Genomic DNA, 24,982 nt, shown 5'->3' on the forward strand with positions numbered 1-24,982 from the left:
ACTATTGTTGTTTTTACTGTGCTTTATAAATAAACTTTGATTTGATTTGATTTGAATGATTTTTGGCATAAAAGAAAAATCGATCATTTTGACCTATACAATGGCCAATGTTGGCTATTGCCACAAATATACCCGTGCGACATGTGACTGGTTTTGTGATCCAGGGTCACATATGTGCATTGATCAATGTTTGTTATATGTGGATAAAAACAGCATCGACTGATTGAAATGTACTGTATAAATGCATTGCAATTTTAACCCTTTTTGACAGATATATGCCAACATGTATTAAAATGTAATAATTTAGCTTGAGCCTGCTTGACAATGCTTAAAATCTTAGTTTGAAAAGGTGATTTAAAACCTAATTGATGTAATGTAAAAGCAACAGATCATTTGCACACACTGAAAAGAACAACCAATCTTAAAAATAAAATTTATTAGCATCTCTCTAATATGTGTATAAATAAAAACATTTATAAGAAATAATGCATATACGCAGTATGAGCTGAACAATAACTGGATTATATGTGATACAAAGAAGAGGCTCGCTAACCTCGGTCTCTCTCTGTCTTTGTAACATATTCAGTTTCTTAGTATATGTCTGTGAGAATGTACCTCAAAATTCAAACTTTTCAAACAATATGCATACCTAGAAGTTTCAACACTACATTCGGTCATAAAGAAAAGAACAAAAGAAGAACGAACGACAGAAGTTTAACAGCGACAATGGAAAGAAGAAACAGTTTTGGCAGTTTTACAGTTTTCAGTTAAGAGAGAACTTTGCAAAACAGCTTCAACATTAACAACTTAAAAACAGTGACAAAAACGTGAACATAAGTAACTGATGTGTAACTGATAAGTGCCTCGCTGTGACGATCACATCAAGGGATGAGCAGCTTCAGTCCTGGAGGATCACACACACACACACACACACACACACACACACACACACACACACACACACACACACACACACACACACACACACACACACATGATCGAGGGCTTCAGGATTAATAACTACAGGTAGGAGTTATCATCAGGGTTCGAGTTAAAGGAGTAGTTCACTTCAGAATTAAAATTTGATAATGTACTCTCCTCTACATCATCCAAGATGTTCATGTCTTTCTTTCTTCAGTGGAAAAGAATTGCAGGTTTTTGAGGAAAACATTCCAGGATGTTTCTCCATATAATGGACTTCCATGGCGACCAACGGGTTGAAGGTCCAAATGTGAGTTTCAGTGCAGCTTCAAAGTCTCGACACGATCCAGCCGAGGAATAAGAGTCTTATCTAGACAAGCCATCCGCCATTTTATATAAAAAAAAAAAACATTTATATACTTTTTAACCACTAATGCTGGTCTTGCACGTCCACGACTTCACGCATTTCGGTTCAAAAAGAGCAAAAACCATCTAATTTTCTCCTCCAACTTCAAAATCGTGCGACATCATTGTTTTACCTTTTATTTAATTGTTTTTGTAAAGGGCGTTTGACTTAGTCTTTGCACGCTGGCTTTGTAAACACTGGGTCGGTTCTTACGCCTACGTCACGCTTGACCTTTCAGCGTGATTACGTAATGTGTGGCGCATCACAGCTAGTGCTAGACGAGCATTTGTGGTTAAAAAGTATATAAATGTTTATGTTTTTTATAAAATGGCCGCTGGTTTGGCTAGATAAGACTCTTATTCCTCGGTTGGGATCGTGTCGAGACTTTGAAGCTGCACTGAAACTCACATTTGGACCTTCAACCCGTTGGACCGCATTGAAGTCACTATATGGAGAAACATCCTGGAATGTTTTCCTCAAAAACCTTTTCCTGAACATCGTGGATGACGTGGGTGTGAGTAAATGATCAGGAAATATTAATTCTGAAGTGAACTCCTCCTCTAACTCTGCGGGACCGAAGCTGCTCATTCCCGATGGGATTCATCCTACAGCACATCGGACCAATACACTTGCTGTTTTTCTTAGTTTTAAATATCAGATAATAAACAGCACTGTTAAAATGATCAAAGTGAACCGGTTCTATCTTACACTTTAGAATAAAACCTTTGCATAATGAAGTGGTAAAATAAGATATATTTCATATTGCTAACAACATCTGTCAGTATATGCATGAGACTGGACCTTCACTGTACCGTCGTGATCGAGATCACTGTAACATCTGTGACATCGGGATCTCCTCTGCCATTCACAACATGATGCTTTTGGTCATGCTTTCAACACACACACGGCGGTTCAAATAAACGGAAAAACACTCTGAATTCAACAGATCTGCACATGTAACAAACAAACAAAACAAAAGAAAGTTGTCAGTTGTTTTGGTCTAAGGTAAAAATGAAATAAAAGCGACGTGTAACACCGACAATGCCAATAGGCAACGCCTACCTCTCCAATCACAACACTGAGACGCTGCCGGGGAAATAAAGATAACAATGCTGATTGGCCTTTGAGTGTGTGTTTGTTTTTCTCCCACACGAACGATGATTAAAATACGGACTAAAGCATCTCTGAAATGGGGAACTTAATGCCGAACAACTGAGGTTGTTTAACAGCGGAGTGGGACGGGAGTGAGTTACAGGAGTGAGAGATGTGCCAGTGTATGACGGTTAAGAGCATGTGACCCCGGTGACCTCTGACCTCTCTAAAGCCGGATGATGGATGGATAGATGGATGGAGGAATGAAGGAAGGGTGATGTGCTCTCTGCTCATCCCATGTCTTTAGAGTGCAAAGATACCCTCATTTGACGTGTCGTGTGACGCACACAAACACACACACATATATACACATATATGGAGAAGTACATATGTGTGTATATGCGCATGTCTAGCTTTGATGTGTCCATAATTAAAACTCTGAGAATTCCTTTGCACATTTTTCCGTGAGAGACACACGGATGTCCTCCTCTTCGTAGTCGTCGAAGTTGCTGGTGTCTCCTGGACCTCTGCACTTTGGTATGAACGGCGCCTCCACCTGGCGGGATGGAGAAACTCATGTCATCAGGAGTGTGTGTCGTAATGCCTGAGCGCTCCAGCTATACTGATATATGCTTATACTGACAATATAGTGACAGTCAGTTTCACTTCTCTGACTATACACTACCAGTCAAATGCCTGGAATAATTAAAAAAAATTGCGTTTTTGAAAGAAGTCTTTTTTTGCTCACAGAGGCTGCATTTTTTTTGGATAAAAAAACTGTAATAATGTGAAATATTATTTCAATGTAAAACATTTTTTCTATGTGAATATACAGTAAAGTGTAATTTATTCCTGTGATCAAAGCTGCAACAGCATTATTACTCCAGTCTTCAGTGTCACATGATCCTTCAGAAATCACTCTAATATGATTTAACAGATTTTTTTATAAAACAATCTGGGGAAAGACATAAAAAATATAAAGAAATAAATACTTTTATTCAACAAGAATGCATTTAATTGATCAAAAGTGGCATTGAAAGACATGTTACAAAATATTGACTTTTCATGTCAATGCTGTTCTTTTGAAATTTTTATTCAAAGAATCCTGAAAAAATATATAATTTTCCACAAAAATATGAAGCAGCAAAACCGTTTTCAACACCGAACTATTATTAATAAGAGCCATTATTAAAGGGATACTTCAGTGATTAGCATTAAGCTTTGTATCAGTAGAAACCTGGTAGTATTTTCGAGTGACCGTGCTTCATGTCCCCCTGAGACGAGAGATTTCTGTATTGTGTTTCTGGACAAAAACATCAGATGACGCAAAAATGGTAATTTAGCTTCATCATCGGAGGCTCTTTAGTCCAGAGGTGAGAGACTCCAGCCAGTAGGAGGAGCTCGTCCCACATGTGTTCAACCCGCCCATAGGGGGATCTCACGGTAAAACAGCATCTTTTCAGTTTCGAGTCGACTAGTAGCCTAGTTGTATAATTTCTCCCGATACTGCCCTCTGTAACCGGTAGGCGTGGCTTGGGAGTGGCCTCGTAGGGCAGCGAAGCAAGTGCGTTCTGGGAGATGTTGTCTTTCATCCACATGAAATACATTTTCTGGCTTTTCTCAGTCTAGAAGGCACCAACTTCTAAAATAATTTCACATTTCTACTACATAAATGACCCAATTTAAATACACATTCATCTTTCCAGAGGTGAAACATCCCTTTAAATAATCGATCACCAATAATAATTTATCATGTGACACTTAAGACGGGAGTAATGATGCTGAAAATTCAGCTTTGATCACAGGAATAAATTACACTTGACTGTATATTCACATACAAAACAGCGGTTTTAAATTGTAATAATACTGTATTTTTGAATGCAGCCTTACTGAGCAGAAGAGACTATTCTTTCAAAAACATAAAAAAAAAATCTAAACTTCAGACCGGTAGAGTCTCTGGTCTAAACAGGAAGACGCTTTCTAAAGCAGCATCAGAAATGAAATCAACAACAACAAAACCCACAACACTCAGTTTAAACCAAGACTCGAACGACACAACCGAAGACTGAGCGTCATACCTTTCTCTCATAGATGGCTATCCAATCCGTTGTGGCGAACCACTTGTGGTTCTTGATGTCATTGACCCCGTTCCTCAGGTTCCCGAAGCGTTTGGTGAGGTCCACCTGCAGCAGATTCCTCAACAGGTCCTTCAGGTCCGAGCTGAAGTGCGAGGGGAACCGGACCTACAAAACACGCTCAACATGTCAATTACTATCGCCCCAATCGCTCTGCTGCACACATCATGAACCTGCCAATACCTTTCCAGACACGATTTTCTCATAGATCTGAATGGGTTGGTCTGCAAAAAACGGGGGGTATCCAGCCGCCATTTCATATATGAGAACGCCGAGAGCCCACCAGTCCACAGCCTTGTTGTACCCCTACATTAGAGCAACACATGAGTGAGTCGCCCTGTGGGAAACATGTGAACTGAATCAGAGAAGTGTGGAGGAAGACCTTGCTGAGGATGATCTCTGGCGCCAGGTACTCCGGAGTCCCACATAATGTCCAGGTTCTGCCTTTTACTCTTTTTGCAAATCCGAAGTCTGTCACCTGTGCGGGAAACAACAGTTCAGTGCATTTAAGGCAAGAGACACCAGGAGAATAGGGTAAAACATTAAAATAACTAAGAGATATCACCATACTTCACCAGCTGATTGATTACATTAATAATTGCAAAAAAAAAAAATAAAAAAAAAATATTACAAGGAAAATGTGGCGTTATCCAATTAAATATGCACTAATTTTCATTCATTTCTAAAACAAAAATCTGAATATTGGATGAAGTTAGTTTCAAAATTCTTGTTTAATTTTTTATATACAGTCAAACCAAAGTTTATTCAGACACCTTTAACATTTCTCACATTATCACAGTTTATTCGCTATAGTTTAGAGACAATGGTGATGAAATATGAGCAGAACTCAGTTGATATTTGACTGGTTTTGTCCATCTTCTGTTAGACTTGTCTCACACATGAATTATGTTGAATATCTGTCAGCTGTTAAATTTAACTACACAATTAGATAATACCAGTTTAGCTCAACCAGTGACCAAGCAATGCTTCATTGTGTTCAGTCTGTGTGTAAAAAGGTCCATTAGTTATTAAAGACAAAACACTGAAGAAAACATGATCAGCTCAAAGTGTCAATAATTTTTGGTCCCAGATTGTTATAAATGTCACTGGCAGTCACTGTATGAAGAATTGTTGGGTATAATTTATCAGAGTTTACTTTATTTTGCTCTCCTATATTGTCCTGCACACACTAGTGAAAAAAATATATATAAAAAAATATATCTGGTGTCTGAATAATTTTTGGTTTGACTCTATTAGAGTCACAGGTTTTTACAGAGGGGATTTGGGGTCTCTCTTTTTATCACTCCACAAATAATAATAATAATCCACTAATAATAATAATAATAATCCACAAATCAGCAAAAAAAAAAAAAATATATATATATATATATATATATATTTTTTAGGAATAACATTTGGAAAAATGTATAAAAATCAGGAAAATTCTAGATGAACAAACCTGTCAGTAAAAACCTTCAGAATGTAGATACTCATTTTGAGAAAACGACCTTTTAAAGATATATACTGTAATTGAAATGTACAGATGCAAATAGATAAAGTGCTCTAAAAGACACAGTTAAAAGTGTATTTTGGAAGTTTTCTTTCCACTAGTAAAAAAATAAAAACACTTGAAAAGCCAAAAAGCCCAAAATCGCAAAATTGACAGATGCATGAAAAAAACTATTTTTGCCTGTAGTGTCGCCTTAAGTGTGCTGAATAATCTTTTATACAAATAAAATAACATGCACATAATCCATATACAGCCGAGCCATCTCAGAAGGGCATTTTCTTTTACATGGCATTCTTTCAGCACACACGGTTTTAAGAGTTTCTGTAAAGCCCGGGACACGACAAGCTGACGCCAAAGAACTAGCGGCGATGAAAGTGTGTTGTTGCTTCTCAGCCAAAAATACGCTTGAACACACAAAAAGGCCTAAAGGAGACGGTCAACTAGCAAGCGTGTAAGTAGAGATCAAATATTCAGTCATTTTGAGTCAGGTAAGATGATGTGAAATGATAACAGCTTTCTGTCTGTACCGTCATCATGACTTCTTTGCTCCCTTTCATCTCTAGCCGCGTTTCCATTACAGACTTGAGCAAAACTTTTGCACGGTTTTGTAAATGTCGATAAAAAGCTATTGTGAAATGACTGTTTCCATTAACTGATATTATGCGACTAAAACGTATTTTTTCCTCATGATGATCATTCCAAAAATCATGGCAGCGGATGTTGGTGGGTTGAAGTATATCGCAGCATCTAGCCCTTATTTTTACCGGAAGGAGAAGTAGACGTGTTTTCCAAGCATTAATGGCAAGGAACGTTTCTGGGAGTTTCTCCCTCAAATCTGCTTCAAACTCTTGATAAAATGGTGGCTTTTACATACGTCAGGTGACCTGTAAATGCACAAAAACTGTTTCCATTGCAGTTTTGTGAAATATTCCTTCTTTGAATTGCCTGAAAAACCTCCTCATGCGGGATATGGGAGTTTTTGACCTGTTTCCATTGGCACTGCTTTTCATTTATTACTTAAAGCTCACTTGAAGTACTTCGATACCACATAAACATATACTAGCCTAACTGATAGTTTAAACATTATTAAAGACACAGTCAGTCATAAAATAAGAACAAATACACAAATGACAAGCAGAGATCAATACTAAATAACAAAGTTACAAAAGCTAACAGTATTCAGGTACAGATATTAATAATTATCCCTAAATGTAAAATAATACTTTTTTGTTCACTAGAAATGAAATATAGTTTCATCTTTGTTAAAGCTGTATTTTGTTGTTTTATTAACGTTAATGACACAGACAGCAGGATTATCAGGCTGCTGTCACTTTAAGACCGAATAAACAGACAAACATCCGGTTTCTTTCTCAACTCTTCACTTCTGACAGAACCGAGAGAACACTTGCTGAGACGAGTACTTGGACACATTGTGTGTTTATGTGTCCGTTCAAGGCCAGGAAACGCAATTCAGTGTTTGAGCGCTGTCTGAAACGCGTCTCTCTCTCGGACTCACGATTTTTGCCTCTTCTTCCGCATTTAAAACTGTTTGAATGTGTAAAGTGGCAAGATAAAACACGTCCAAATTATAAACTTTCACTCTTTGATGGTTAAACTTAGCGGTTAATCCACGAATCACAAGCGCGCCGAATCATGGGGCAGCTGGTCCGTACTGATCACGATCACGATCAACTGCGATCCGTTACACCCCTAATTTGCACAATTTGAAGGATAATGAAAACGAGGCTACTTTTGCTTTTATTCTCTTGCACTCGTTTGATAAGCTGAACAGCCAATCAGAGTTCTCGCTCACCGACGGACATACAAAAACACACGATGCTAAGTTTAGAGGAAAAAGCCACTGCACCGCAACACCAACACCTCTTCCCAACTGAGAAACCTGGTGGATTCATAGAGTGGATAAGGGTATTTAACAGGAGAATGTGAGGATGACCGTTCACAACGCCAAGCTTTAGAGACGCAGGATGATGCAACAGTCAATGACGCAAAGTAAACCAAAAAAAAAAAGTGTTCATTCCGGTTACTATTTTTTTTTCCTAAAAAAATAACGCACTGTTTTATCAGTTTTGTTTGGTCCATCATTTATACAATTGTTTAATAAATTAAATTATTAAAAAATATATATATAAACCTGAGGCTTCGGTCTTCTTTAAAATAAACACTTTCTTGTGGGGAAAACAAAATAATTAATTGACATGCTTTTAAACATGCTTTTTAAATGGCACATGAGTTTGGGTAACAGGACTGAGAAAACATGTGTCCATCTTCTGCTTAGATACCTTGTAAAAAATGTACCAAAGTTGCCTGAGATTGACCAATACACATTTTGAATAGTTAAATATGGGTAGAATTAGATTCAGTGTTGAAAAAAGATAAAAAATGAAGTTTAATTTTGAAGAGTTACAACAAGCACATTAGTATATATATATTAGGGATGGGACTTTTTATCGACAAAACGACCGACATTCGACACATGCTCCACTCGACAAAAAAAATAGAGTGTCGACATGTCGAGGGGGCGGGGCTTGTGGGATTTCCAAATTGCATTTTTTTTTTTTTTTTTGGCTTTTAATTTATTACATTTCCTCGGTTACTTTAACCTCGGTTCCCTGAGAGATAAGGGAACGAGTATTGCGTTGCAAACGCTATGAGAAAACTCATTTTCTCGAGAAAAGAACGACCATGGTGTGTAAACAGAAGCAGCAGCGGAAATATGCACGATCCGCGAGTGCTGAAGACGTTCTGCACGGCTTTGATGGGTGCGCAGGAGGACACAAATGGGCGGCGACAGCTTCTTACAGTGGCGGGAGCTTTTTCCTCAGCGCCGTCAACAGAAAGAGCGTTAACTGTAGGTACGTACACACCGCCGCCGACTTGAGCTGCAAAGAAGCTCTGGCCGCCCTGTCAAGGACGCTTGTCAAAAAGTACGGGGAAGCTTGACCGCTCTGAATGGTGAGTGCGCGCGCGCGTGGCCGGGACTCGCTCTCTCTCTCTGCTCGTGCGTGCGCGCTTAAAATTTCATATTTTGTTATGAACATTCACCCGCCAGTGTGGCGGATAGCCTTTTGAGATTTACTCGCCAAACAGAAAATCTACCCACATTTGGCGCTTGGCGGGTGTTAATTTCGGACCCTGATGTAGAATATTTTCCACCCTCCGCATTGCTGCTGCTCTTTAAAAAAAAGAAAAGAAAAAAAAGGCCGACAATCCGACAAAAAGTCGACACATGGGCCTCGACAGTCGATTTCCCAAATCCCGTGTCGTTCCCATCCCTAATATATATATATATATATATATATATATATATAAATATAAATATAAAGGTAGGCTATCTCTACGGCGTTTTTCTACTTTACCACAGTAAAGAATGCGAATATAATAGGCCAACTTAAAAGCGAACCAAAGGAAGACACGTTTATAGTCCCCTGTTAAAATGGGTGAGAGACGTGAGTGAAGATTTGGGAAAAGATTCCATGTCCAGTGTAATAATAACTAATGGAATATGTAGTGTTCATAGATTAAACACTCTGAACAAATAGCCTCTTTATTCTTAGAGCACTCAACTTCAACATGAGCTTAGCTCTTTCTGTCACTTCCTTGTGCCTGCTCTACACTCCTTGGGTATCTGCTAACTGTATGTTTGGTACTACTGCCATCTAGAGGACAGTCATAAGAAACACACTGTTTTTGTCAATTTTAAGTTTTCATTTAAAATGTTTGCGATTTTAGTATAAGTACATGGTTAAATATTTTACCACTTGCTTGAGCAACTTAATATATAAATCTATACAGAAGTAGCACTGAATAATACATTGCTTAACTTGTGTTTAAACGTCTATTAAAGAGTGTATATGAGTACAAAGAGAATCGCAATGCTGACAAAACTTTTTTTAAATAAAAGTTGCTGATAACTTCTGGATTTGAAATACAAATAGTGAGTGTGTTTTTGTGGTAGAGCCGCGGATCAGTTACTGCAAACGCATCATATGTGAAAGCACTTTAGCGCGTGCTGCTCCTGCACCGCACACGCACTGCAAAACACACACCGCACACGGAGTGTGTGTGAAACGGGCGTTAGAAGCAGCTGCAGGAAACCACTGGAGGAAGTGTTGCTGCTAAAGGAGCATCTACAAGTTATTATTCAAGGGTGCGCTTACTTCCGCCGCCCCCGCACTGTGAACGACTCGATGTGTGAGATATAAACGTGAAACCACAACTGTCTGTGCATTATATAAGCCCGATTGAGTTTGTCTAATAGTGAGTTAAATCAAGATCAGATCATGTCATTGGGAATGATGGCTAAAGGGTTACCTGTATATATCCCTGCTGGTCGATGAGTAGGTTCTCAGGTTTCAGGTCTCTGTAGATGAGGTCAAGTGAGTGGAGGTACTCGAAGGTCAGGACGATCTGTGCAGCGTAAAACCGTGCGTGTGGTTCACTGTCAATCAGACCAATCACATCCCAGAGTTAGACACAAGACACAAGACAAATCCATGTTTCAATTCCATACGGTTAAATAGTTACACAGGGAAATCAGACTGTCCAATAGCAATTGTTTTACCTGGATATGAACATTACGGAGCGCCTGAAGGGACATGGAGGAGGTGGAAAAATTAGACTGAAGGAAAAAAAAATCTATTTGCGTTTGCTTGTTAATAACTCAGATGTTTAGCGAGCGAACGCAAAGTTTCTCACGGGAACGCAAACCATTTGTGAGAGAATGCAAAAGCACTGACATATAGTTTTTCCTCCCACATCATATTTTCTTCCATCACCATGTCCTCTTAGGGCCTCCGTAGAGAAATATGGAGAATCATTACAATTATTTGGTATTGGGAATGACTTCTGCATTTGTTTTTATTATGAACACTGCTGACTATAGTAACACTTTCTGACATGTGACATATCCTACATGATACAATCCCATTCAGCATAGCATTACTTCCATGTTTTCAATAAAAAAAAACACTTTTAAACCTAAATTAAAGCATTTACTTTGACAAGCATGCACACGCTTGAGTTCATTGGTGCACTGAGTGCTGTCAGGATGAGGCATTTACAGAGAGTTTAACAAAACAAAAACGAAACTTCAAGCACATTAACCACTTGAAACATTTCAATAACTCGACAAACTAGTAATTCTTCTGCACCATTATCCAAGTAACAGGTTTTTGATAACAATAATGTGCAATAAGTCCACCTGACACGGCGTCGTCTGCATAACCCTGAGCTCCACTCACCTAAACCTGCCGATTCTTCTGAGGTGCGAGAACATCTCTCCTCCGGGCACATACTCCATCACCATGTACAAGTTAGAGTTGTCCTATGAGAATAAAGCCCACATGAAGACTGAGACACACACACACAGCAGGTCTAGAGCAGGGATGTGTAGTAAACCACTCTCCTGGATATACTACTCGACTGTTACACAATAATGTTTCCCATTCAATTTCATTCAAACATTTTATATTAGTTAGTCTTTTTTTTTTCTTTACAAAGGCTTTTCTTAAATTACTATCATAGTAAAATAATAATAATAAAAAAAAAATATGCTGGCTAACTTGTTATTCTGTTTACAATTCAGTGGTGGGACAAAACGTCAATTCTCTGAAGCTTAAACTCGCTTTAAAATGCTTTTATGATGAAAGATGAATGTAGTCAGTCAGTTACGGTACAAGGGCTTGTAAACGGATAGGAGATATCTGATGTCTACACAGATGTGTGCATTAGTCTATCAGACCTGCTGCTGTTTAAGCGGACATTAATGGTAATGAATAATTGCTTGTAATGTGTTTTTGTTCCTCATTACTAGTTTTGAAGCTATATTCAGACTGTTGTTGATCTTTTTCTAACAAGACCGAACAATCTCTAATTTCTATACGTAAACACTGTTGCTTACTTTTGTTTGTTTAGCTAAAAAAATAAAGAAAATTCCAGAAAAGCTATTAAAATATATGTACACCATAGATAGAAATTAAATGAACACTTAAAATAAATCACAAAATAAAAGCTCTAGAATGTTGGAGAATATTTTGTAAATTCTGTGTAGATTTTGAAAACAGCACCAGGAGAAACACTTTACAATACGGTCTAACTTGGTAACATTAGTTTATGTATTAACTAACATGAACTAACAACATTTACAGTATTATATTATTAATGATGTATTAATCTGTTAATGTAAGTTAATATAAAATAGTTGTTCATGAACATTAATGAATAAATGCTGTAGAAGTGTTGCTCATGTTAACTAATAAAACCCTTATTCCAATTCCACTGAAAGGGCCAAATATTGTGTGCCGAACACACACTGATCTGCTGAACACACACTGATGTGTTGATCACTACACACAGCTGATGATGAAGGTAAGGTAAGGTACCTTGAAGGCGTATTCCAACCTGACGAGGAACGGGAACGATACTGCTTGTAATATTCTCTTCTCGTTTAGCGTGTGCTCCACTTGTTTCAACTTCACCACCTGGCAGAAAATACACAAACGAGAATTATTGAGCAGATCATCATACACCATCATACATGCTGTATTTATATAGAGCAGGGGCTCGATTCTGATTGGCTGAATTTCAATCCGTTGAATCACGGTTTTTATTATCCCTTACACTTTGATCCAGGGCTTGACATTAAAACCACATATATTTTATATAATATATACATTTTTCAATTGTAGTCTTTTAAAAAGGCATCTGAAATAATAAACCAAGTGATCTAGTGTTGTCAGAAATATAGACTTGATATACACATGTAATACACATCAAAAGTATAGATATATCAATACTGAAATATCTAAAACTCCTCCAATACTCATTTCCCGCAGAATAGATACACAACACCAACTGCTCTCTCTCTCATCTCTCTGATAGCGAGTGACACACAAACCCACCTCTGCTCACTCACTCGTTTAGCTCGCTCCGGATGAACATTGTTGCTGTTTCAGCACGAGATTGCACTTATTGTGTATAGTTTCACTCATTCCCACAGAATTTGTGCTCAAACACCCAAAGTGCAGCACATAAAGCCGCCTCTCAGGACTAAATTGAGTTATTTTTCGCTGCTTATTGTGCTTAAAGTGAAAGTATTAGTATTAGTATTGGTTACCAGTAGGGTTGGGTTTTATCAGATACCAGTACCTACTCTGTATTTTTTAAACAGTTCCGGTGCTTAAACGGTTCTTGAACCGGTACTTAAGAAAACGAAACTGCACACACTTTATCAAAAAAATAATACCTGTGTGTGTGTGTGTGTGTGTCCAAACTGGACACAATATTAACTTATATCTTTAAAGATTTTCTGATTAAATGAAAAATTGCGCCGTTTAATAGGCTACTGATGTAAAACACTTAAGTTAAGATCAACATTTTGTCTTCTCATATTATGACTTACTTTAAAGCAGAGAAATATCTGACACTAAGCAGAAATATTTAACACACACAGTATAGCCTCATATAAATATACTTGATATACTTCATACTTGATATGCAAGATTTGCAGTTGGCATTAAAATACTAGACTTACCATGTCCACCACGACACTGGCAGCTGAACTTGAACTTTCGTCAGGCGTGTCAGAGGTTTTGGGTTCTAATCCGCATTCATACAGTTTTTTTTTGTTTTTTTGTTTTTTAAACGATTATGCTTATCAGTGGTTGTATATCAAGCAGGGACACGTTTGTGTGCATTATATTTCGTGATTTCACCGGAACGAATACTGAGTCTCCGTAACTTATTGAAGCGCGCGTCCGAGTAAAGACGGTGCGGTGTGCGCGAGCCACAAAAGAAAACACTGTATCAGCGCCACTGATCGCCATGGCAACGAGCACTTTGATCACTTCATTTAAAAAACACATTTCAGCGCTAGATCGTCTCTTATTTAACAAACGAACAAAATGAATGCTCTGCTAGTTAACTGGAGATGTTTTATTATTGGAACATTCATTGCGAGATGTTTTATAGGGGGCGGTAAAAAAAGTCAGGCACCAAAAGTTTCGTTCTTATTCGGTCTCGTTACTACCGTTTACGTCGGAACCGGTTCCCTATTGGAACCGGGTTTCGGTACCCAACCCTAGTTACCAGCGAACTACAACCCACCTTCTGTTTGTCCAGAACCTTCATGGCGTAGAACTGATCTGAAGCCTTGTGTTTGACCAGCATGACCCTGCCGAAGGACCCTGTGCCCAGTGTCTTCAGTCTGTCAAAGTCATCTAAGCCAGTTGTGCTCTTTAGGGACAAAAAAACACACACATTTGAAAGACATTTTCCTACAATACTGCATCACTACACAACAATAAAAATAAATAAATAAACTCACCTGTGGTGGTGATTCCCATTTCCTCAAGAAATCTTCTTTGGCTTTGGCTAGAAACTCTTTAACTGAAAGGAGGGAAAAAACAAAAGCTAAATCAGAGAACAAACTAGCAGGAACTTAACTCTAACTAATGGACATTCAAAGATAAAAGTGAACGAGGGAATATTTTTCTAGCTACTTATACTTTCTAGACATCAAAATCAGGCAATCTCACAAGGCAACCATGGCCATCAGTGGTGAACATGTGAAGCATGCATGCATTACTGATGAACACAGGAGCAGGACATTAACAGTATCAGTTAAGACATGAAACACAAACAACACAGCAGACTTCAGTTGACCGCCGTGACGGAAACATGATCAGAGAGCTAATCATCACATTTACTGTGGCTTTTCTTTTACGCCGGCCAGCAGAATTTACGCAAATGCTTTCCCGTCACGGCGGTAACCTAATGCAATCGTGATCATACCAAAAGTCTCTACAGATCACCACGGATTTCAGGAACATTGACCCACATGGATGGGATGATGAAGAATCAGAAAGAGAACAGGAGAGAAAGAGAAAGAGAGATACACAAGAAAGATTTCGGTCAATCACATCAGTTAGACGGTGCAAGACATGGATTAGACGTGACAAAAGATACTAGACAAAGCTAAAGTTGAGTCAGAATGTATCGAATAAGATGTATCTGAGGACGCTAGCCGTAGTTCACAGCAAAACATTCAAGAGCTGTGTGTGTGCAGATGGTCTTGGGCACGGTCCCATTCGGGTGCCTATTTTCTAACAGCTAGTGTGTGTTTGAGGGTTTTTACGAGCGCAGGAGCATCCTCCTCTCCGGCTCATCCTTTTATGGTGTGCTCCTGCTCCACAAGTATGTGACGGCCTGGAACGAGCCATTTTTGTGAAGTACGACTGCTTATGGGTACAGATGGCTAACATAGACAAAGACTGGAACGGTTCGGGGTTTAAGATGCATTTATGGAAATGTTAAGGTTGTGCAGAGAAGCAGATTTTGAGCTGATATTTGACAGAATCAGAGATGTGCCAGGACGGGCCAACAACATACTAATGTTTTCAAGGATAAACAGAGGAAACTGCAAATTTCAGAGCAAGCTTCAGGGGCCGTATTCACAAAGAATTTTAAGGCTAAAAGTAGCTCCTAACTGGCGAATTTAGGAGCAACTCCTAAAAATAATGGGCGTGTCACTCGTAACTTTAGGACTCCTAATTTTTTTGACTAAGAGTAATTCACGAAGCATTTTAGCCCTAAAAGTAGCACCTAAGCCTGGGACAGCTTAAAAGAAGTCGAGAGGACTCCTAACTCACTAAGACCTATTCACAAACCGCTTTTTGTGGCATTTCACGTTGCGATGTTTTGAAATGCGTGTGCGGCGGCTACAGGAGCTTCCAATCGCGAGGGAACAATTTTGCATTGTAGGCATAACTAGGGATGCAATAACGCCACCAACAACAAGCAAAACTAGGCTACTCATTGCATGTAAACTAATTGTAACGTTTCATTGTGAATCAAATTAAAATGTTCTTCTCTTTGCAAACGTAGGCAGAGAGAGGCATATAGTGACAGATTAATTCAATAATGTTGCAAAGATATTGCATCAATCCATATGTTTCATTAGGCTACTAGGCTATTTGTTTTGCCTTACTCTTTATTCATTTAGGCTATTTATTCAGTTATTCATCATCTTCCGTCCTTCGCACTACTTGTGTAGCGCACGCATTCTCAGACCTGTCACCTGTCACTCATCATCGTAGGGGAGGTGTTTGGAATCATTCCTGCGTTACAATCATCAGCCAATCAAGGTGGTCACTTCAGTCAAGCTCGTGCATGAGTAATGACGTCATCCATAGCAACGAAGACTCACTCTTAGTTTAGGAGTTGTCATTTTTCTTTATTAAGAGTAGGTCTGAAAGGCGTTGTGAATAACTTTTAAGAGAAAACTCCTAGCTAAAATCTTTTAGTGCGATTTAGGAGTACTCCTAGTGGTAAGATAAAATGATTTGTCAATACGGCCCCTCATCTGTAATGAATTAAATGAAATTAAATGCATGATTTATACATTTTGCCAATGAAACCGGAGCAAGGAGCGAGTCTGCTTTATATGTTCCAGTAGAAATATCTAGAAATCAGAAATTTACTTAAGTTATATAAATCTACTTGAGCATCAACAATGTTTTAACATCAACATCACAGAGGCAGTTTTGCCTTATGAGGACTTTAAAAGTTTTGCTTATTTTGCTTATTAGGTTCGGGGTTTGGTTTGGGGATAGGGTACTGTAATAATTCACTGTTATTACTATAATAAGTACATGTAACGTGTAACAAGGACTGTAAAAAAGTGTTAGGCTACCACAAGATCTTAATATTCAGATCGTTACATTTTAGGCACAGTATTGCCACTTACTACTGCTCCACCGATGACAATATTTGGAAACAAAGCCACAACATGACCTTTCTGCATTTCAGAGCAATACACAGGTGGTATTTTGTTCCTAAATGAATCAGTGTTTTTGGACAAATCTGTTGCGTAACTGATTCAATGACTCCCTCTAGCGTAGCGATGTAACCCGCAGAAAAGAGTGACTGAAACTCCCCACTACTACACAGACTGACAGCTAACCTGTTCCAGCCGTCAAATCACTTTCACATGAAAATTACCAGTCACATTTTATATTAATATTTATTAGATTGAGGTATGGTTAGGATTAGGAGTAAGTGTTAGGGTTTGGGTCACGGTGAGGGTTAAAGTTAACAGTGTAACTAACTACTAGGGCTGCGCGATATATCGTTTTAGCATCGATATCAAGATGTGTGATGTCAAGTATAAGGGTCGTAGTTGACTCGTACGGGCCAGCTGTCCCCAATTTGGGACGCATGTGATTCGCAGATTAATTGCAATAACCAATTTAACCATCATAGTTTATCATTTATCATGAAAGTTGATCATTTTTGCATGTGTTTTTAGGTTGAGTCAGGCATCGAGAGCAAGAGGACTCGCGCGCTGTTTTCTGTGCAATAATGAAGTCGCATTGCCCGTCTCGGCGAGTGTCCTCATAAACACAGTCAGTTATGTGTTGTAAACAGAAAGAAAACGAATGTGGCTGTGAGATTGCTGACAGGCACTCAAAAGCGTGATCATATTACTCCTGTTTTATCGTCTCTCAAATGGCTGCCGGTCCATTTCAGGATCGAATTTAAAACATTTATTGTTTGTCTTTAAGTGTCTGAACGGGTTGGCACCAAAACACCCGGAGACATTAGTGAACGGAGACTCCTCTGAGGCCCCTGAGACCCTCTGATCAGTTTCTCTCAGTGGTTCCCAGATCCAGATTAAGACTTAGATCTGCTCAGACCATTTCCAGTTTTAAATCTTTGCTAAAAGCTAATTTATTAACGACGGCTTTCAATTACCCGGGTTATTCATTCTTTGGTGTGCGGTTGTGTTATGTTGTCTCCTTGTTGTATGTTTGTTTTTTTATTATTATTATTTTTTATTATTGATGTACAGCACATTGGGCAACCTTGGTTGTATTGAAATGTGCTTTATAAAAGAAAGAAAGAAAGAAAGAAAGAAAGAAAGAAAGAAAGAAAGAAAGAAAGAAAGAACGAAAGAAAGATTAGGTATAAAGAAAGAAAGAACGAAAGAAAGATTAGGTAGAAAGAAAGAAAAGTTAGAAAGAAAGAAAGAAAGAAAGAAAGAAAGAAAGAAAGAAAGAAAGAAAGAAAGAAAGAAAGAAAGAAAGAAAGAAAGTTGATGCGTGTCATTTATCTCAGGTGTGTGCGTTGGTCTTAAAGGGACAGCAGCCTAATGTACCCGCAGCTGTTTGCGTCAGCAATGGTGATCAAACCACAAAAGAGAAAGAGAAAATTACTTTTAGCTTTAACAAAGATAAATTATATTAACTAAATTAGTTGTTTAATTTATACAGTGAAGACTTATTTTACATTTGATTATTCAATTTCTGTACTTGAATATTGTTAGATTTACCTGAAAAACATAAAGCGCTGCTTATTTCAATTGTATCTTTATTCTATTGTGTTTATCTATACTTGTAATTTGTTATTTTCTATGCAGATTCACTCCCGATAAAACCACCCCAATTATTCTAGAATCATTCATTCTTTTCAAATAGAGCTATTCAGATCATCTGGTAAAACTGTTTTTATATCACAATATAAAAAAAAATATATATAAAAAAAAAGAAAAAAAAAGAAATCGCAAAAAAACTAAATATCGCAATGCAAGTTTTTTCCAATATCGTGCAGCCCTACTGACTACAAGTGTTAATGAAGCGCAAGGATTACAACGGACTACAGGCATGATACGTGTACAGGATCAAAAGTTAGATACATCATGGTTAAGGCCACCTAACAAAGCGTGAAATCGTTCAAACGCTCTGCACTTAAGCAGGAACACCTGAATATTTCCCCTGAAATAAAAATGCTGGAAATAAAACTGGGGTTAAACAGTCAGATTCATATGGATTATGTATTTGATGTCTCTGTGTACTTTTTAATGTGTGAAAGCTTTGACTGCATGGACTTTCAATGGAGAAACACATCTCTCAGGTTTCATTAAATATCTCTGAATCTGAGTTTCAAAGATCAACTAAATTCTTATGGGTTTGGAATGACGTGAAAGTGACTGATTGATGACAATTTTCATTTTTGGGTGAACTAACCCTTTAAAGGAATCGCTAACTGAAGAATACAAACGTCACATTACTGAGACGATCCACACAGAACGTTGCTGTCATTGGAGGAACAGAAATCTCTCAGATCTCATTAAAGATCTTCATTTGTGTTCCGATGATGAACGAAAGTCTTACGGGTTTGAAACAACAAGAGTGTGAGTAAATGATGACAGAATTTTAATTTTGGGGTGAACTTTCCCTTTAAAGAAATGGCATTGTTTGCGTTGGATGGACACGAAACTGAAGTAATTTCACCACAAATGCATATGATTAACCTCTACTGTGTTTCCCAGCCCTCACATGGCTTTCTGCCCAGTGTAAAGCAAGGACAATGACACCTTCCCTCCACAAGGAGATGTAAGGGACGGCACTCGTCTCTTTGTGGAGGTGGAAAAACAAGTTCTTCATGACCCGCAGGAGTTAAATGCAGAAGATAAGGCATGAGAGTCAGCGTTTTTCTCAACAGTAAGTTTTAATTAGGACTGCTCCCTAATAGTCCACGAGACGAGGCTTAGTCGACCTAAAATTTATTAGTAAGTTAATCACAGAAAAGGTCCACAGGAAGTGGTGAAGACACACAGTCTGTGAGGGACAGATGACGGCGGATACTTTTGGTAATTACAGTATATCGGGCACGAGTACAAACATCCGCCTATCATCCATCGACCTCAAATATGGCTTATCATTTGAAACATACAAATAGCAAATTTACATGGCCGCTCGCTCTAACGTTAACCTAGATAAATGTGTGCTGTTATTAGACATATCCAAGTGTTTGTGTGGAGTGTGGAAGCTGAAGTTTAGCACGTTTACTGCATCACATGGAGGCGCCGGCACAATCACTTACATTTATTCTACTTAAAATACTCCGTCATTTTTGGTCATACAGATAAGAGAATACAGATCGTTAAAAACTGTAAAGGGTCTACTTTTATTTACCTCACAATAATAAGAAAACATGTGCCTTTGCAAAAGAAAACAAACAGGATGCGCTTTCTGCTGAAAGATCGACATGTCTACTTTTAAACTAACCAATTATAATCAAAAACAAATACTCTGATTATGTAATCCGTATGAAAGGAGCATTTCTCTCTATATGTGCGTTCACTATAGGGGATGAGAGTCAGCATCATCATCTTTGCAGCCGACACTGACTCAGAAAACACTAGTTTATTAAAAAATCTTTAAAATATCTCCTTGCTATTTTTCCCCACATTCATAATCATTACTTTTGTGACAAGCTTTGAGCGCAGAATAGGCTATATATTACACCTATGTTAAACGCTCATTATGGTTTAGTATTCTCCTCAGTATAAATTTTAATAATTTTATAAAAACGTGCGATTAGTCGACTAATGGCTTAAATGAACGACTACTCAACTAGAAAAATCTTTAGTTTAAATTCTTTTCATTTAAAATGTGTGATTTTAACAAGTACACGATTAATTTAAATTAATTAATTTTAACAAGCCACTTTTAGGGCAAAACAAACCAGCGACCGCCAAACACAGTATCGGATTTAGGACGTGTACTAACCCTTACAAACATGCCAAAGAGTTGTTGTGTGGTTGGGTGCACCAATAATATTTGTAAAAACCCCAAATTTAAATTTATTCCTTTGTATTCCTTACATTTCCATGTATTTATGCCAATCTCTGCCTGCCATCGTCATCCATATCTTGCTTTTATGGAAATATCATGATTTACGGATATGCTATCGAAAGCTAAATCAGGCTAGTTGCATGGCTGGAAAGAAAAGTGCACTCAGTAGTTACTCTAAATAGCTACTCCAAATATAAAGACATAATATATACATTTAAAGATGTTTATTTCTTAAAACCGAAGTAAAATCATTCACTGGCTACCTGGTGACTCGATGAGGTACGAGTAAATGTCCGGGTAAGACACTTCTGGCCACTGGGTGGGGTTGTTAGACCAATTTGACGCTGGTAGAATGAAAGGGACATGTTTTTAAGTTGCCCAAATTAAGTTTATAAATGTATCGTTCACGCTCTATGGAAGACCGGGTGGACATATAATTACTCGATATATTTCATCTAAGTGATTTCTGAAGTTATACGCATCTGCCGGCTGTGTACGGACGTTGTTTTGTGCCGCTATTTTGTATTGAAGTCTATGGGAACTCTGGTTTGTTTTCCCCTAAAAAGGGGCGGTTATGAAATTGACAGTTAAGGTCCCGGATGTGCCGGTTGTATGTATACAGCCGTGGATCAGACGCGTCATACATGAGAGCACACTTCTGCACCACATACGCAACATCCAAATCAGTCGAACCGTGTAATGTCACGTGTAAAAGTGTATTAACTTGCGAAAGACACACTGTTCAACATGCGCTTTCTGTCCGCGCGATCCGAGATGAAGAGGAAACACGGACGAGCACGGGCTATTTTGATTTCCGGGAGTGCACTTAGACAATGCAAAAATGTGTCAAAATGTCCATCTTTTTAACTTAAATGCATTCAGTTATGTCTTCAGTGAACAGCTAAGCAAACGAATGCTTGTCAGTGTATTAGATCTGTGCATTTGGTCTTAAAGTGGCAGCAGCCTAATAAACAATCAATCAAACAACACAAGATTGATTGAGAGAATCATTCACCTCTTTTCTCTTTAACTTTAGTAACTTTAATAATAATCAATGTATATTTAATTCATACAGTCAAGACTACGCAATGTTATATGTATTTTATTAATTTCATTGTTTTATTAAATATCTGTGCATTATTAGTAGTAGGCTAAATTGTTCATTTCATTCATGTCTTTTTGTGTTGAATTTGTCCTATTTTCTTATTGCATTACTGAGCGTTTGCTGAATAGCATTACCTCACTGTTGTTGGTTGACAGTGAAACTGCTCTGAAAGAACAGATTAAGGGGTTGAGGGTCACTTTAATGAACGCACTGACAGCGGCCCCCGGATAAAGCTTTGCTCAGGGCCCCCAGAAGTCCGGGATATACTCTGCAAACGGAGTATGTGCGGACCTGGCGTAAGTCATGTGATTGGACACGGCCTGAACTGTAGTTCAGTGGAAGAGCTGCATGATGACCTTTGCAGGGGAGAAATATTAATATACAGTAGTCAACATTTGAAGTGGATCAAAAAAGTTAATCAGAGTTGTCCCAAGACAAGAACGGGTAACTGTTACTGTTCGAAATTCATGTATAACTTTGATGAAAGGTTTTGATTCACTTCAAATGTTGACTACTGTATTCATACATATGGGCTTGGAAAAACAAGAATATCAGTAAATAATGAACTAATCACACAGAAGTCATTTTTGCCTCATATGTGTTACTCTCGAACATCAACAAGATTGAGGCGTTTGACCATTAAAACCAGATCGACTCATACTCATTACATGCAACCATTTATCAGCTTTCTACACGGTCGAGTTAGTTTCAGACAACCATATGTTTATAGTCGGTTTCCGTTTAGGATTGTATTAAAGTTTGAACAGTAAAAGTTGAAAAACCAACATCTAGCCGCGGGTTATAGTTCGTTTCTCATGAGCTCAGCGTTTAATTAACTTAATGGCTTTCTGTTGTTTACTAGAGACTGTCTCTGCTGTTCACAGGCCCGACCAGACAGCCAGAGCTCATTTCATTCATTCATCCTCCGGGTCAGGACAACCGGATCAACTGCTCACTCTCACAGGCGTTATCTAATGTCAGCTCGAGATCTGGGGGACATGTGTGAACGATAAGAAACGGCGTTTGAGCGAGTGTTTTCCTCCTGATACAGGCCTGGGCCTCTCTCTCAACTAGCAAACAGCTTATTAGCCTCAACCCTTCTGACTCCATTGCATAAGTTATGAAAACAAAAGCCCTTTTCCGTTTTAAACTTTCAGGTTAACGTTATATAAGCATTTCCACTGGTGTAGAAAAATGACCGCCACTGATAGCCTCAGGCCTCAGATCAAGCTAGCTCGACTCACTTTGTGTTTTCTACATGACAAACAAACACAGCAGCGAGATTTACACACAGAAACACTATCGCTGGTCACGATGAAGACAGAATGAGCGCGGAATTCCTCGCGATGACACTTTAGGAAACGCAGTCCTGCCCTCGCTAAGCGGCTAACTAGCATTAGCACAGGCTACAAAGGTAAACAAACAGTGATATTCCCCGAACAGCGAGGACTTTATGAAGCACGGCAGGGCGACCGAGCGCTCCTCCTCTTACCGCTCTCCAGTTCATTGCCTTTCTTGGCGGTCGCTGCGTTCCCCATCGTGCGGTGGCGGGCGACGCGGGCGATCCTCGGGCGACACGACAGCGAGTCCTTGGCGGCGCGTCAGCTTCCCTCGGGCCGCGTCTGATGGACGGAGGACGGGCAGATCAGCAGCGGGTCTTCTCTTCCTCGGGTCTCCGCCACGCTGATCGCGGAGTCTCTCTTGACTTTCTCACAGCTCTTGCTCTTCTTCTTCTTCTTCTTCTTCTTCTTCTTCTTCTCCTTCTTCTTTAGCCGCTAAGCCGAGTCTTCCTCTGCTGTAGCAGAGACATGGCACTGCGAGCACAGACAGCACTGATACTGACACCTTCTGGACTGATGGATGTGAGCCACACACTACTGCTAAACACACTCATATCTTTTAGAATAATAATAATAATATTTACCATCCTGTTGGCAAAAATGGGTACAAAAAAGTACCCGTTTTTAATAATCAAGACATATTCTATTGATCAATAATTGTTTTGTTATTGTTTCAAGAATAAAAGATACTATGGTGTAGGGGTGTCACACTACAGGTAGAAGCAACTGCTAAATACAATCATTTATTTATTATCAGTGTTTGGTAAAGTTACATCATGAAAAGTAATGTAATAGCCTACAATATTGCGTTACTCCCTTAAAAAGTTAAGTCAAGTCACCTTCATTTATTTAGTGCTTATAACAATATAGACTGTTTCAAAGCAGCTTTACAGTGATAATAGGACATTACAGTAACAGAGATTGTTTAGGCTTTACAGCAGCTCTAGAATAAAGTTACTGTCCAGCTAAAGTTAGTTTTGATTGATTCACTTCCGTTGCGAAGATCATTAATTAACTTTGGGGCTACTAACACGACACCGTTCCAACAGAAAACCCTCAACGCGCTCCGGCTCATCCGCACGACAACAGTGTTTGGTGCTCGAGAACGCAAACCTTGAAATAGTGAAATGATAATTGCGTTACTTTTTTTGAAAAATAAACGGTTACGTTACTTTTGCGTTACTTTTTTGCTCACCTGTGCTGGGTTTGTTTTTTTACAACTAAAAAGTTACAATTTTGGGCAAATGTAAAGACCCTTTCACACCAAAAGTGAAATAATAAGCCTCAGGCTGAAGAAAATGTGAAGTTTATAACCAATAAAAACAAAAAAGATCTATAGTCATTTTTGCTTATGGTTTAACTGAATCATCAAAGGTCAGAAGCAAGCACATTGGTCAATAAAGTGAGAATAAATGCATAAAAATGTATGTTTTATTTAACATATTAAGTTATTGGAGGTTTGCATAGTATTCTGATTCTGCATTTCACTGATTTTATTCATTTTGAGGAATATTGAATCTTTTTTTTGTACAAATTTAGTCTAGAGAACTACAATAACCATTTAAACCCAATGCCTCTGCTCTTTGATTTGTCTCAACATGAGGACAAGAGAGCTGTCAGTCAATAAACGGGAAAACAAAGTAACTTGCGGTACTTATCTGAAAAAATAACAGATATTTTGTTGTAAATTTTAAAAGTAATGCCTTACTTTACTAGTTACTTGAAAAAGTAATCTGATTACGTAACTCAAGTTACTTGTAATGAGTTTCCCCCAACACTGTTTATAAATTATAATAATAACATTTACCGTCCTGTT

At 38.4% G+C, this 24,982-nt stretch overlaps 3 protein-coding genes across 3 annotated transcripts in view; 1 reads left to right on the forward strand and 2 right to left on the reverse strand.

The window, feature by feature from the left end:
- The window catches only part of LOC311291359 (uncharacterized protein), a 796,365-nt gene that overhangs the window by 270,042 nt on the left and 501,341 nt on the right, over positions 1–24,982 (forward strand). The gene's annotated exons all lie outside the window — the stretch shown is intronic.
- LOC311291423 (uncharacterized protein) overlaps positions 1–24,982 on the reverse strand; it is a gene marked incomplete at its 5' end in the record, with an annotated part of 543,326 nt that overhangs the window by 173,432 nt on the left and 344,912 nt on the right. The window lies entirely within an intron of this gene.
- prkacbb (protein kinase, cAMP-dependent, catalytic, beta b) lies at positions 420–23,681 on the reverse strand. The gene is made up of 10 exons (XM_084410346.1): positions 23,319–23,681; positions 14,409–14,470; positions 14,189–14,317; positions 12,466–12,564; positions 11,326–11,408; positions 10,397–10,523; positions 4,937–5,032; positions 4,738–4,860; positions 4,498–4,662; positions 420–2,975 (listed from the first exon to the last, which is right to left on the reverse strand). Exons 1-10 carry the CDS (start codon positions 23,362–23,364, stop codon positions 2,850–2,852), a joined length of 1,056 nt encoding a protein of 351 aa, XP_084266472.1. The 5' UTR covers positions 23,365–23,681; the 3' UTR covers positions 420–2,849.

This window comes from Rutilus rutilus (genome assembly GCF_951802725.1).
Source record: "Rutilus rutilus genome assembly, chromosome: 6".
NCBI lineage: Eukaryota > Metazoa > Chordata > Actinopteri > Cypriniformes > Leuciscidae > Rutilus > Rutilus rutilus.

Excerpts from the sequence above, each read along its gene's own strand:
- prkacbb (XM_084410346.1), bottom strand. The coding sequence starts at position 23,364 with ATGGGGAACGCAGCGACCGCCAAGAAAGGCAATGAACTGGAGAGCG. Across the intron at positions 10,524-11,325 it reads AGAAGAATCGGCAGGTTTAG|TGAACCACACGCACGGTTTT; the intron begins GTGAGTGGAGCT and ends TCTGATTGACAG. Across the intron at positions 4,663-4,737 it reads AGAAAATCGTGTCTGGAAAG|GTCCGGTTCCCCTCGCACTT; the intron begins GTATTGGCAGGT and ends CGTGTTTTGTAG.